Source organism: Schistocerca americana, chromosome 3, assembly GCF_021461395.2.
Source record: "Schistocerca americana isolate TAMUIC-IGC-003095 chromosome 3, iqSchAmer2.1, whole genome shotgun sequence".
Taxonomy (NCBI): domain Eukaryota; kingdom Metazoa; phylum Arthropoda; class Insecta; order Orthoptera; family Acrididae; genus Schistocerca; species Schistocerca americana.
The window spans coordinates 411074798-411087470 of NC_060121.1; the positions used below are offsets into that span (position 1 = coordinate 411074798).

A 12673-nucleotide genomic window follows, 5' to 3' on the forward strand; every position below is an offset into this window, starting at 1 on the left:
GCAAGTGCTACTGGGAGAAGCCGATGGCCAATTGCGTCACAAATAGTTAAAGAAGTGACCGTTTCGATGGCTGGGAATTCGGGACACAATGTGCAATATTCAGGCGGTGCACAGGTTGTTGAAGATGAGCATAGCCAGGGAGGTATCCAACATCCCACTTGAGATGTTTCAGGCAGCAGAAGAGCAAATTCCAGTGCGCATCCAGGCTGTTGTGGATGCAGAAGGTTGTCGCATTGAGCAATGTTTGTAACCTTGAACATAAACGTGGCATGCAATTACACACTACCCTCTCACCTGGAAACTGAAATGTGTTTCTTTCAATAGTTTATTCATTATTTCTCTTCAGCATGTCCTTACAAATGTCTCCTCAATGTTTATTGTCCTTCAATCACTCACTATTCATGGGCAGACACTCATGTAGTGAAATTTAATCGTAACCACCCCCTGCCCTCGCGGTTATTAGACTGTAAAATGTGGAACTGTACTTTGCTTTATTCCTCCATTAAGACTCACAAGGAGAGATCCCCCATGGTGGGATCAGCTTTTTGAAACCATATGCTTAAGGTCAAAGGTGTCACACCCTGCAGCCATTCACTCCGGTGGGCCATCACCGAAAAAAAAATCTGGAATTTCAAGTGATGCTTTAAAAATAGAACATTAAATATACTGATTGCTTAGCAAAGGTTTGTTGTTTAGAATCTTGTCAGATGCTTGACAGGCTTATTTTTATGCCATTAATTGGTTTAAGTATATTTTTTTGTCTCTGTTCATTTGTCATGTCATTTTAATCATCGTGTTTATGATTTCAATTACTCTCATTTTTTTCTCCATATTACTCTGTTTCCGCTTGTAATCTTTGTGCATGTGAATTAATTATTTTTATTTACCTACTACAATATTTAAACATTTGAAATGACAATCTGTCAGTTAAAAAGCAAAAGATGAAATAATCTTTATACTGACTGTGCAATGGTGCCAAAAATGCATTTTTCATTACAAGAGGTAATTTTTTGTACGGTAATTGTTATACAAACATAAAAAAATTATTACTGCACTATCTACAAAATAATACAGAAGAAGATTTAAATGAAGGTAGGAATTATAAATAAAATGAAATTCCTCTTCCTTATGAAAAGGAACCAAAAAGATCAAAATCAACTGTCTTGCATTTGCAGGTGATTTTGCTATACTTTCCGAAAATGTGGCGTCTGCTATAACACAAATAAATCTCCTGGAAGAAACAGCCAGCAGAACTGGTTTAAGAATTTTTGCAGAAGAAACAATATTTGTAACAAATGTTAAGGATGCTCCAAAATTTCTGAAAACGACATTGGCCAAATAGAAAGGGTCAGAAAATTCAAACATCTAGAAAAGATGATCCAAGAAAATGCATTGGAAAAATCTGCAATAGGCAGAAGGTTGCATAAAATAGAGAGAGCATATGGTATCACCAACCACCTACACAGTAAAAAGTGTCTATACAAAAATGCAAAAATAAGGCATTACAACATAGTTGTGAAGCCAGAATGTCTATATGTAAGCTAATGCCTGGCATTAAACTATAATTTAGTTGTAAATTATGAAGTAATGCTGAAACATGTCGAAATATAGAAAACATTTCAAATGTAATGAGAAAAAGACGACTCATGTTTCTTGGACATCTATTTCGAATGCAAGACAGTAGATTAACTAATAAGATTTTCAAATATTTGTGGGATAAGAAGTCCACCACAAGCTGGGTCAACGAAGCTAAAAAGGACTTAGAAAGAAACAATACAAAAGATAGAAGATATAAACAACAGCGAAGCCTTTCGGGAAAAAGTACTGAAAATGGAAGGATTCCAAGGCTGCGTAGCTAAAAAGACTGGTTCAAAAGTCTGAAAACAGAAAGAAGAAACATAGTGAACAGATGAAGGCATACAGGAAGAAAAAATACTAAAGAATGAGGAATTGAAATTGGAATGTGGTCATCAGATGGCCTATTTGCAGTAAAAAAATTCCAGTGAAGTGAGTAGTAGTGTAAAGAAAGCAATAACATGGACAAAAATATATGGCAGTAAAATGGAAGAATTATATCAAAGTTAATACACAACTGAAATCACATGAAGAAAGATTCCAAGTGGAAAAATGATAGAAAAAATGAAAACAAATGAAAAAGTTAATGGAAATTAAAAGAAATACATTTAAACCAACTGACTGAATAAAAATATGATCAAAGTAATTTTGATAAATATTTAAAAATAAGAAATTTCAAAGCATCTGATGAGATTGCATTTGAGGACTGCACCTTAACCACTATGCTACACCACCAGTTTGTTTAACATTTCTATTTTTAAAGCTGCAGAGCATCATGTGAAATTTTTTTTTTGTCATTTACTTGCAAACCAGGGACCACCAGGGTGAACATTGGCAAGGTGTGATACCTTGGACCTTAACCTACACAACCGTATAGATGGTTTCAAAAAGTTGATCCCACCACTTGGGCCCTCTCCTTGTCAACATGATGGCTCATTCCGCAAGTGTCTGAGCCTGTTATGGAACCATGATGCTAGTGCATGTTCATATTCCCAAGTTTTCCATGAGGTCTTTATTGAAAAGTTTTTGAGTATCTTGAGAAAGGCACTTTTACTCCCCATCCCTAATAACACATACACCATGATGTATGTCATGGATGAATGCTGCCAACTCCACCACTTAGCCCTTTTAATACCTGTATCATTCTTCCTGTTGCTGGTATAGCCTTTAAACCCATGGATGTACAGAGTTTTGAAATGCATCTCTTGTACACATATGCCCAATGACCTCTCCTTTTTTAAAGCGTTACTTCCTCCACTTATGTTCCTAATCTGTTTTCAGTCCACTGCAGTACACAAGCCATTAATCAAAAGGGGATTTCTTTGGATATATCTGTTTTGGTGGCACATTTTGGCCAATGAGTGAATTAGTAGGACAACTTGCCTATTCTTCACCACATATTTCCAGTTTCACTCCAGAGTTATCAACTGTTATTACAGACCTCTTTGATACTTTCATGGCAGGTTTCTTTGCAGTTTGTCTTTTGTTGTGATGAACGCTGTATAGTACATGTTGAACTACTGTTCACCTCTAACTCTTTAACTGAGATTAGTATCTTCAGCTGCTACCAACCTCTGCTAGCACTGGTTTCGAAGCAGCAGTAGGATTATTACCACGATTCTTGTTGCAAATACTTGTGTTTAGCAAACTCTATTACCTGTGTTTGTGTGGCAGTGCTGATTTTTACTACAGCTTTCCCAATGTGAGAGCAAAGAAGTTGAGAAGAGACAGGTTTTTTGCCCTGGTATATAAAATTACAATTGCCATTTTAACTCTTATTTCTTCTAAAAATACAAGGCAAATACAGCTCCAAGGAAGGTGATTACCTGAGCAGTTTACAGAGAACCTGGAATTGAACACAATGACACTGCTTCTTGGGCACATTTCCTGTATGTTGCCTTGTCATTACAGCCCAATACATTGTGACCACATCTGTGGCACTTACAGCACTGCATCAGATTACATTAAAACAGTTTTTTTTCTTTCTCTTCCTTCTTCTTCATTTTTTTCCCCATGATGAAGACATCAGTATTTTACAGTTCACTACCCACATTCCTCCTCATACTTTGACTTCTGTTACACCTTCCATTTCCCATTTATTTCGTAGTTCAGCAGAGTCAATATCAACGATGTATTTACAACTTATGGAACATTCACAGAAGTTAAAGAGTATTGTGTTTTTCTAGTGCTACAGCATACTGACCACAACCACTTCCAATTATAGTTCTCAAATTTTTAATCCTCCAGAGTGAGGTACTTTCTTGCAAGACGTGAAAGACATCTGTTCTCTCTTTATCACATAAATAGCATGCTGTGCTTTGTAGAATAACTAAGGTTTGATTTCCCTGACACAGTTCCAAGGAGAATTCCACCTCACTAAAGTGGAGAGAGAGATATAGAGAGAGAGAGAGAGAGAGAGAGAGAGAGAGAGAGAAAATAACATTTTTTAAATAATTATTCTTAACTGAAAAATAATTTTATTTTTTCATCTTCATACTGTACCACACATTTACTTTTCAATCATTAAAAAAAATGTCATGTTTATAAAAAATGCTGTGATAATCATTATCAAGAAAAACAAACTAAATCATGAACATGTAAAACTTTTTGGGATGTTTTACTGCACATTCTAAAAATGTACTACCAACTTATATATTTTACAAAATAACTTAGATACATCTTAAGTCAACAGCTTTAAATATTTTCTACAATTCTGTATCACATAAAAATAGCAAAAAAGATTAAAAAGTGAGAGTCTACAGACTTCAATTACCTGCGCAACTCTGAGCTATCACTAACTTCAGATTGTACTCATTGTGATAATCTCTGTGATTATGTACAAAACTTATTGTCACAAACCTTGTCACACATATCTGATAACAACAATACAGAACCAATTTACCAGTACAGATAACTTTCAAAATCCTGGAATAATTCTTCCTTTCTTTGCAGCTTTTTTCAGTTTTGTAAGTTTGTTTTGTTTCTTCCTTGCTTGGATATTTTCCATTCTCTTATTCTGTTTTTCTTGCTGTTGCTGTTTCATTTTCTCATTTCTTGCATCCCACTTCTTTTTGCTCTTGCGCTTTTTCTCAAGTTCTTTACGCACTGACTTTCTGAGTAAGTTTGGATCATCTTTGACCTTGACTCCTTCAGCTTTTTGCAGTGCTGTTTTCCAAGCTGTCCTTTCTTTTATAACTTTTGCCTTTTCAGTCTCACCTTCTGATTCCAAATGTTTAAGCTTCTCATTCTGTTTCTCTAGTTTGTGTAGTATTTTCCTCGGGTCTTTTGGCTCTTTAGCCTTCTTAGAAACAGCGGCAGGTGCTGATGCAGACTCTGAGAAATCGAATTTATTAAAAACAAGCTTTCCTTCTTCATTATAAATTTGTTTTACTGGCTTTGATGTACTCCCCACTTCATTCTTAAGGACAGCTTTGTTCAAGTTCCTCTTTAACAACTTCTTCTTGAGGGTATTCTCTTCTTTCTTTCTTTTCTTGTTGAGTCTATTCTTCAATCCCTTCTTAATGAGTTTGTCCTTGTACACAAGGCGTTTGCCTGAAAAAGCCCATTACAAGAGATTTATTTTAATGAAAGTGTTAATGAAAGTTTCAGGCTTACTTTTCAATTCAAATGCTGAAACAACAGAGTTATAAAACAGTACATCAAAAACACACAAATTATATTCTTGTCGCCGCGCAGAGTAGCCCCGCAGTTTGAGATGCCATGTCACGGAGTGTGTAAGTCTAGGGACCGATGACCTCAGCATTTTTTGTCCCTTAGGAATTCACACACATTTGAACATTTGAATATTCTTGTCAGGTGATTCAGCAAAATGAAATTTCAAGTGAAGATGGTGGCCAGATGGACTGCTGAAATACTGTGTCAAAATGACTAGGATCCAGCTGCAGACCTGACAAGAATATAATGAATCAATGTACGGTACCATAAAGTTCACACAATCATAAATATACAAGGTCATTGTTAAGCACTTTAACCTTGAATGGATTAATCCATAAAATCCAGACTGAGTTAATATTAACTAGGAGGTACTTTGTAGAAATCTAATTGTCATTTTTTTAAATATAAAAACAAAGCAATTAAGTTAATAAAAGCCGGAAGGTTCCCATGGGCAGTATCAAAAACTTGAATAAAACCTTTTTGGGGTATTAGGTTTTGAAAAACAACAGGATTTTATTAAAAACCATCCAAGTATATTCAATGGATAACTTGGATGGAACAACAAATGCTATCACTTGATCATGAAAGAACACAGAAATAATTCACTTACAAAAGTGTTCAACATCTTAAGGTTAGTGAAGTAAAAAAAGAGAAAGAGTGTCTCAGTTTGAGTAAGTTCAGAGAAAGAAACTTCCTATGGTCAAATGTTCATATCGGACAACCATGATAACCTGAAATCTGTCTGTCTGGATCAGGATTGAACAACAGCCCTTTCTGATCACAAGCACAGCTTATTATCACACTCCCACTCTATGCATAACTACATACAAGGTGACTTTGCTAAATTGGGATGAATTGCTGGAAATGATCCCTAAGAGGATAAGGAGTAAAACAGGTCATAGGGACATACAGCCAGAGATGTATTCCAAAAGAGAAAAACCCACTTGAAGGTGAAAATAAAAGATCTTTGACAGTATAGGTTTCAACGACTGAAAGTACACACAAGAACATATCACGGAAGAGGGAATGTTTCGTCAGTACTAATATTTTATCTCCACATTCTTAAGAGGGCAGTAATGTTGATCATGATCACTACCACTATGGTATCACTTACAATACATGCAGATCTTATTACCTATTGACTTGCCTCTGTGGCATAGGCACCATGCGTGTCTGAGTGTGGAGCTAAAACGTTAATACACACAGAACATTCCCACTATCCTCGTATGTTCACATGTGTACTTATAATCACTGAAATATACACTACCAAAGATTTTTTACCTCCAACTTCGAGAGGGTGTACCTCCCTTGGAACATACCTCTGACCAAATGTCCATACGACCCTTTTTGTTCCTTATCCTCTCAGGGATCTGCAGTTTGTTCCCATTTGGCAAAACCATCCTGTTTTACACAGAGCGTCAACAATTAAAGCTGCAGTTTCGAATGCTACAGAAAGAGAACCACTGCTCATAATGATGTCAAATTTGGATGCATATTATTGATGCAGAGGGAAACATAATGGAACAAAAAAAATTTAACAAAAATTTGACCAACAGATGGTGCTTTGCATATCAGAATACGCACACCAGACACGCAGCACATGGCTGTTCCTCCGTTTGTGTCTAAGACACCCAATATGACTGTCTCTGTGAAGGACTGTACACTGCTGTAAAGCTGTTTTTACAGGAACGGTGACTGCATGCCAGCAGCCCTTCAGAAGTTCTGGGTACCAAGGGTATGAAAAAAAAAGCAAGACAAATGTTTGCTCTTGAATTTCTTTCTTGTATGGAAGTGGACAATGAATGGCCATAGAACATTCTGTGAACAGATGAAGCCCATTTCTATCTCCAATGAAATGTCAATAAGAAGGACTGAAAAATATGGGCAACAGAAAATCAGCACACACATCAACCATTACCACTTCATTCTGCATAGGTGACTGTGAGGTGTAGGTTGACAGCATCATTTATTGCAATGCTGTATTTTTTCAAGGAGACAAGTCCCTCGGGTCCTGTTGCTTGTACCGTCACTAGTAAATACTACAACAGTTGTTTGCTCGCCAACATCATTCCAATCCTTCAACAGCACGGACATGTGATGTGGGTAGTCTCATTTTTATGCAAAATGGCAATTTGCAGATTGCACAGCCAGTAAAATAATTGCTGCAGAGGCATTTTGGAAATGCCAGATTTATCAAGCCATCATTTCCTTATAGTCTAGCCATCCGGATTACCTGATCTTAATCTGTGATTGTGGCTTTGGGGTTACCTGAAAGATGTGTTCAGTGCTCCAGTTTCCAACATAGCTGAATTGAAGACACCCACTGTGTAAGAGATTCTGAACGTGACCCTCGAGACACTCCAATCTGTTCTGGAACATGTTTCTCAATTTCAACTTGGGGCAGAAAACGCTGGATAGCATATTGAACACATTTTATGTCAAGTCTCATGACAATCATAAACCAATGTCATTTTACTTTTTTGCTGGTTTTAACCTCCAAACAGTTAAAAACTGACTTATCCCATCCAATGTGGTACGACCTTGGCGTGGTGGATGGGCTTAACTTACTAACAGTGTCACAACTGTTTACTGCCAAACTTGTGCAGTCATGCACAATGAACAGTATGGATGGCATAATGTGCAACTCAAACCATAGCCGTAGGATTGTGATTCATCTGTCATTTGTAGCCACCCTCATTTACCTTACGACATTTACAACATCATCTTTTGGTAAAATTTTCATTAAATTTCTTCATTATAAGGAAGGATAGGAATACAGCAACCAGTCAAAATCTCATCGATTTTTTTATTTTTCTTGTATATCCAGATTCCAGCTATAAATAGCCATATTCAATACATTTCACTGAGTTATAATCCAACAAACTCCCGGCAGTACATGTCATCATACAAATTTATTGGTGTACAGGCACTGAACTTCCTCCTGCCTGTACACCAATAAAGTCATATGGTGACATGTATTGATAGGTGTTTGTTGAATTATATCTCACTCAAATGAACTGAAGATGGCTATTTTTAGCTAAAATCTAGATATGCAAGAATAATAAAGAGAATCTTAGGGATTGCGACTGTTTGCTGTATTGCACAGCGTGTGCACACAACAATTCCATATAGAGTCAAAGTTGGTAGAAATTTTGTTTTTGTTCCACAACATTTTCACACACACACACACACACACACACACACACTAGCTTGTGGAGCCAGTAGTGGCTACTTCCTCTGGCTTCTGGCAGAAAGGTTAAAAGAAAGGAAGAGGGATGAAGAGGTGTGTGTGTGCGTGCGTGTGTGTGTGTGTGTGTGTGTGTGTGTGTGTTTAGAGTTTATGGGCACTCAACACCAAGGTTATCAGTGGCCTTACACATATTAAAAGAAATGAATTTGGGTAAAATGACTAAAATTGTTGTCACACAGTAAGGAGAACACCTATAAAATGACACTCATTCACTCACTCCCACCTCACTCTCATTAACCCACACAATTACTGCAAGTTGGACAGATCACAAAACCTTAAAATTCTAACCACATTTGTTTTAATGTCTCTTAAAACAGAGGGCAGATCTGCTGGTAAATCTGCTGCTCCCCTCTTGTCCAAAACTAAAACACAGTCTTGTGGCGCACCGTGATCTCAATGCAACAAGCACCACATATTGTAAGGTTGTCGCAATGGAGCAAGAAGCCATGCATCAGAGGACTGTTGCCTATGCGAAGATGAATAAGGAAGACCTCATTTGGGTGAAAGGAGGTACATCATGGATGCATAGTGGGCTTTACTAGATGCAGCTTATTGTTTAATCATTTCAAGCCACTTGTCTTCCATTAATTCATAACTCTACACCTCAACAGCGAGGTGATGGCATGCACGGGGTAGCACACTGAAATGACTGAGGATCACTACATGCCTCCTTGGCTGCTACATCCACTCTTTCATTTCCTGCAATGCCCATGCGCTCTGGTAGCAAGCAGAAAGACACCATCCTCTTTCCCAGCCTTTGTAGTTGGAGAAGGGCATCTTGGATATTCTGGACTACTTTCTCTGCTAGGTACAAATGTTGCAGAGAATAAAGGGTAATCAGAGAATCTCAACAGACAAGGAATTTAGCACTCTAAGGATGTATCATTTGCTCCAGTTCCCACAAGATCAAATACAGTTCTGTGTCGAAGACAGTAAAGTCCCGAGGCAATCAGACCCTGAAGACAAGATCAGGGAAAACAACAGAGCAACCAACAGAGGCCCCTGTTTTGACCCATCTGTAAAGACAGCTGTAGAGCTGTAGTGCTCAATTAAAATGCCAAAATGTAATGTATTAAAAACATATGCAAGAGTGCAGTCTCTGCTGTACTGCAACAAATCTAAAATTACTCAGGGCCTCTGCAGTATCAGGTTGGCAGACAGTTAAAATCCTGGCTTTGGGGTTGTACATGCTCCACACCAACAGATTCCAGCACATGCTGTACGCGGATCCCAAATGGACTTGTTGCTTGTGGATGATTGGAGAAAAGGCATTCCTTAAGCAGACGAGCAACAGTAAGATATGCAGGTGGAGCCGGAGCTGCAAGGCATGAGGAGCTGCCGCCAGATGGTGAGTGGTGGTTCCCCAGCCACAGCACAGAAATGCGTGTGGGGCTGGCTCTGTAAGCACCTATGGCCATCCTAATCCCCGCATTGTGGATACTATCTATGATCTTCAGGAGGGAGGGCCTCACCAACCCACACACTGTGCACCTATAGTTTAATACACAATAGCCATATAAAACTGAAGCAGATGTGCCCTGTCTGCTGCCCAAGACCTGTTGCCACAACACTTTAAGACATTCAGTGTCTTCTGGCTTTCAGGTCTCTCAGGTGTGGTAACAACAACAGGTTGGAGTCACAAATGAGGCCCAGAAATGTCACTTGAGTCTTTAAAATGTGGAATGATATCCCTCATATGCAAGACAGTTCGTCCAGAAATAAGAAGTTTTGTACAATAATCCTTACAGTACATGGGATACTGTTTATGGCTATGGCAAAGAGGGTCGCACTTCAAACATTGCCTTGAGGGATGCCATTCTCCTGCTCAAATTAAACTAACAGTGTCACCAACTCAGGACGTAAAATTTAACCATTTAGACAGGAAAGACTGTATGAAAATGGGAAGGTGGCCACAAGAGTTTCACTGATGCCGTTTGCACGAGAACACAAGTAGTATCGTAAACCTTACTGATATCAAAGAAAGAATATACCAATACAGTGATACTTATGTAAGAAAGCCTGCTGAATAGCTGCCTCTAGCAGGGTTACATTATTGACGGTGGACTGATACTTCTGGAATCCACTTTGAGAGTGGCTAAGGAGTTTCCTGGTCTCTAACAAGCAGGCCAGACAACAGTTAACCATTCGCTGCAAGGTCTTTCCTACACAGCTCATCATGGCAATACTCTGGCAACTACTGGGACGTGCACAGTCTTCTCCTAGTTTGAGGAGAGGTATCAGAATTGCCTCTCCCCTCGAGTTGGGGAAGTGACCTGCCTGCCCTATCAAATTAAAACATACGAGGAGTATTTCTTTTGGCACTCCTGATGCATGCAGTACTGGATTTGGTCATGTTCAGGTGCAGTATCACGAATCTCAGACAGTGCCAATTCCAGCTCCCACATGGAGAAAGGGCAGTTGTAAGAGACAGAATTTTGGGATCTGAAGTCAAACTTGCCCCTCTCTACAGTCACGCGGTAGCGATGAAATGCCAGATCCTGGCTGGTATTGGCAGTAGTTTTTGCAAAATGCTTGCCAGCATCTGACCAATGTCTCCTGGTGCTTTATGGGGACATCCCTGTTTCACTTCTGCTACTATTGGTTAACAACCATGGTTAACAACTGTGTTAACTAGATATCTTTCTGATGGCTTCCTGTACTTTTGTAGAACAAGTGGAATAGTTGATGAAAACCAGGAATGCTTGCCATGACCTTGTCTTGCTCTCCTTAACTACCTGTTGAGCCTTGGCTTTGCGACCCAAAATGCTGTCAAGTGGGCTGCCTTTGGGCAGTACTTGAATCATCAAAGAACCACATGCCCGGCCCAGGTTGCTGAGTGGCGCTCACCAGTCGACCAAGGTACAGGTTGCCTCCTAAGGTAACCAGATGTCTTTGCAATGGGTAAGTCACCAGCATGATAGATCACTCGTGTGAAGTTGTCCACCCATCCCTGGATGCCATCATGGTGTTCAAACACAGCCAGCTGGCTGAACAGCATTCAGTTAGTCCTGCTGGTCATCCATTTTGGTGGCTTCTGTTCAAGTAATGCTAAATCCAGTAGTTGAATGCGGAGGGGGAAATGGTCACAGGAATGAAGTTGTCCATAACTTTCCACTGAACAGGATCCACAAGGGCTGGAAAGCAGAAAGAAAGGTCGATAGCTGGAAATGACCCAGTAGTAACAAAGAAAAGAGTGGGAGTACCTGTGTTGAGGATGCACAGTTCATGAGATGTTATGACGCTCCCCAAAACCTGACCCTGAAGGCAAGTAGAGGTTCAGCCCCACAATACATGTTGGGCACTGCAGTCTCCCAGTAGGAGAAATGGCAGGGGAGTTGTTCCAGAAGATTTGTGAGAGTCTCAGAGTCTATTGCATCTTTCAGAGTAGATACACTGAGCAAACTGTGATCCTCTGACACAGAAGAATTTCAATGGCAACTGCTTGGATGTCAGTCACCAGGGGGAGAGAAGAGGGGTTGTGTGCGTTATTGGCAAACACAGTGACTCCACCATTGGCCTTTTCCCCTATCAGGTTATCCTGGCGATAGAATGTATAGCCCCACAGTACAGGGGCATCAAAACTTTAAAATCCATTTCCTGCAAACACAAGCACAGGGGACATTCCTGTGCTAGGAGTTTCATTTCCTCCATGTGTCCTGAACTCATTAATGTTCCACTGTAGTATAGGAGCCACCTACCAAAGGGGTAGCACTTCCATCCTGACTTTTTGTTGGGGAGGGGAGCCTGCAATGGATAGAGGCTCAGTCTTGGAGCGAGATGAATGCCCCAGTCAGACATGAAAGTCCATCACCTGTGAGAAGATTTGAGAGAGACATCAGAGAGGATGACACTGACATCAGTCTGACTGTGTACTTCCCATATCTGCCATTGGGATATTCTTTGTCTTTGACATTGATTTTTTGTTTGTTTGAGGCAGCTTCAGAGCCACAACTCTGGAAGTGGTAGTGGCAGTGCTGACAGTGGACAAGACTTGATCTTTGGAGGGGGCAGGGAGTTCCACAAGGTCAGCAACTATAGACTTTTCTGAATGGGAGAAGAAGGGCAAGCTTTTAAATGCCTGAAGCAGCACAAGTGCATATACAAATGCTGGTACTAGTATTGATACTAGCAACCTCTGTTTGTGTAGCAGCACTGGCTTTCTGTACTCGTTGT

The 12673-nt window shown here is 39.6% G+C and overlaps 1 protein-coding gene across 1 annotated transcript in view; it reads right to left on the reverse strand.

Annotated features, from left to right (window-relative positions):
• Positions 1 to 4029: 4029 nt before the first annotated feature.
• LOC124605532 (surfeit locus protein 6 homolog) overlaps positions 4030 to 12673 on the reverse strand; it is a 73645-nt gene continuing 65001 nt past the window's right edge. Inside the window, exon 4 of the mRNA XM_047137279.1 lies at positions 4030 to 5127. Coding sequence (XP_046993235.1) covers positions 4493 to 5127 — 635 coding nt within the window. The 3' untranslated portion in view covers positions 4030 to 4492. The remainder of the gene's footprint in view (positions 5128 to 12673) is intronic.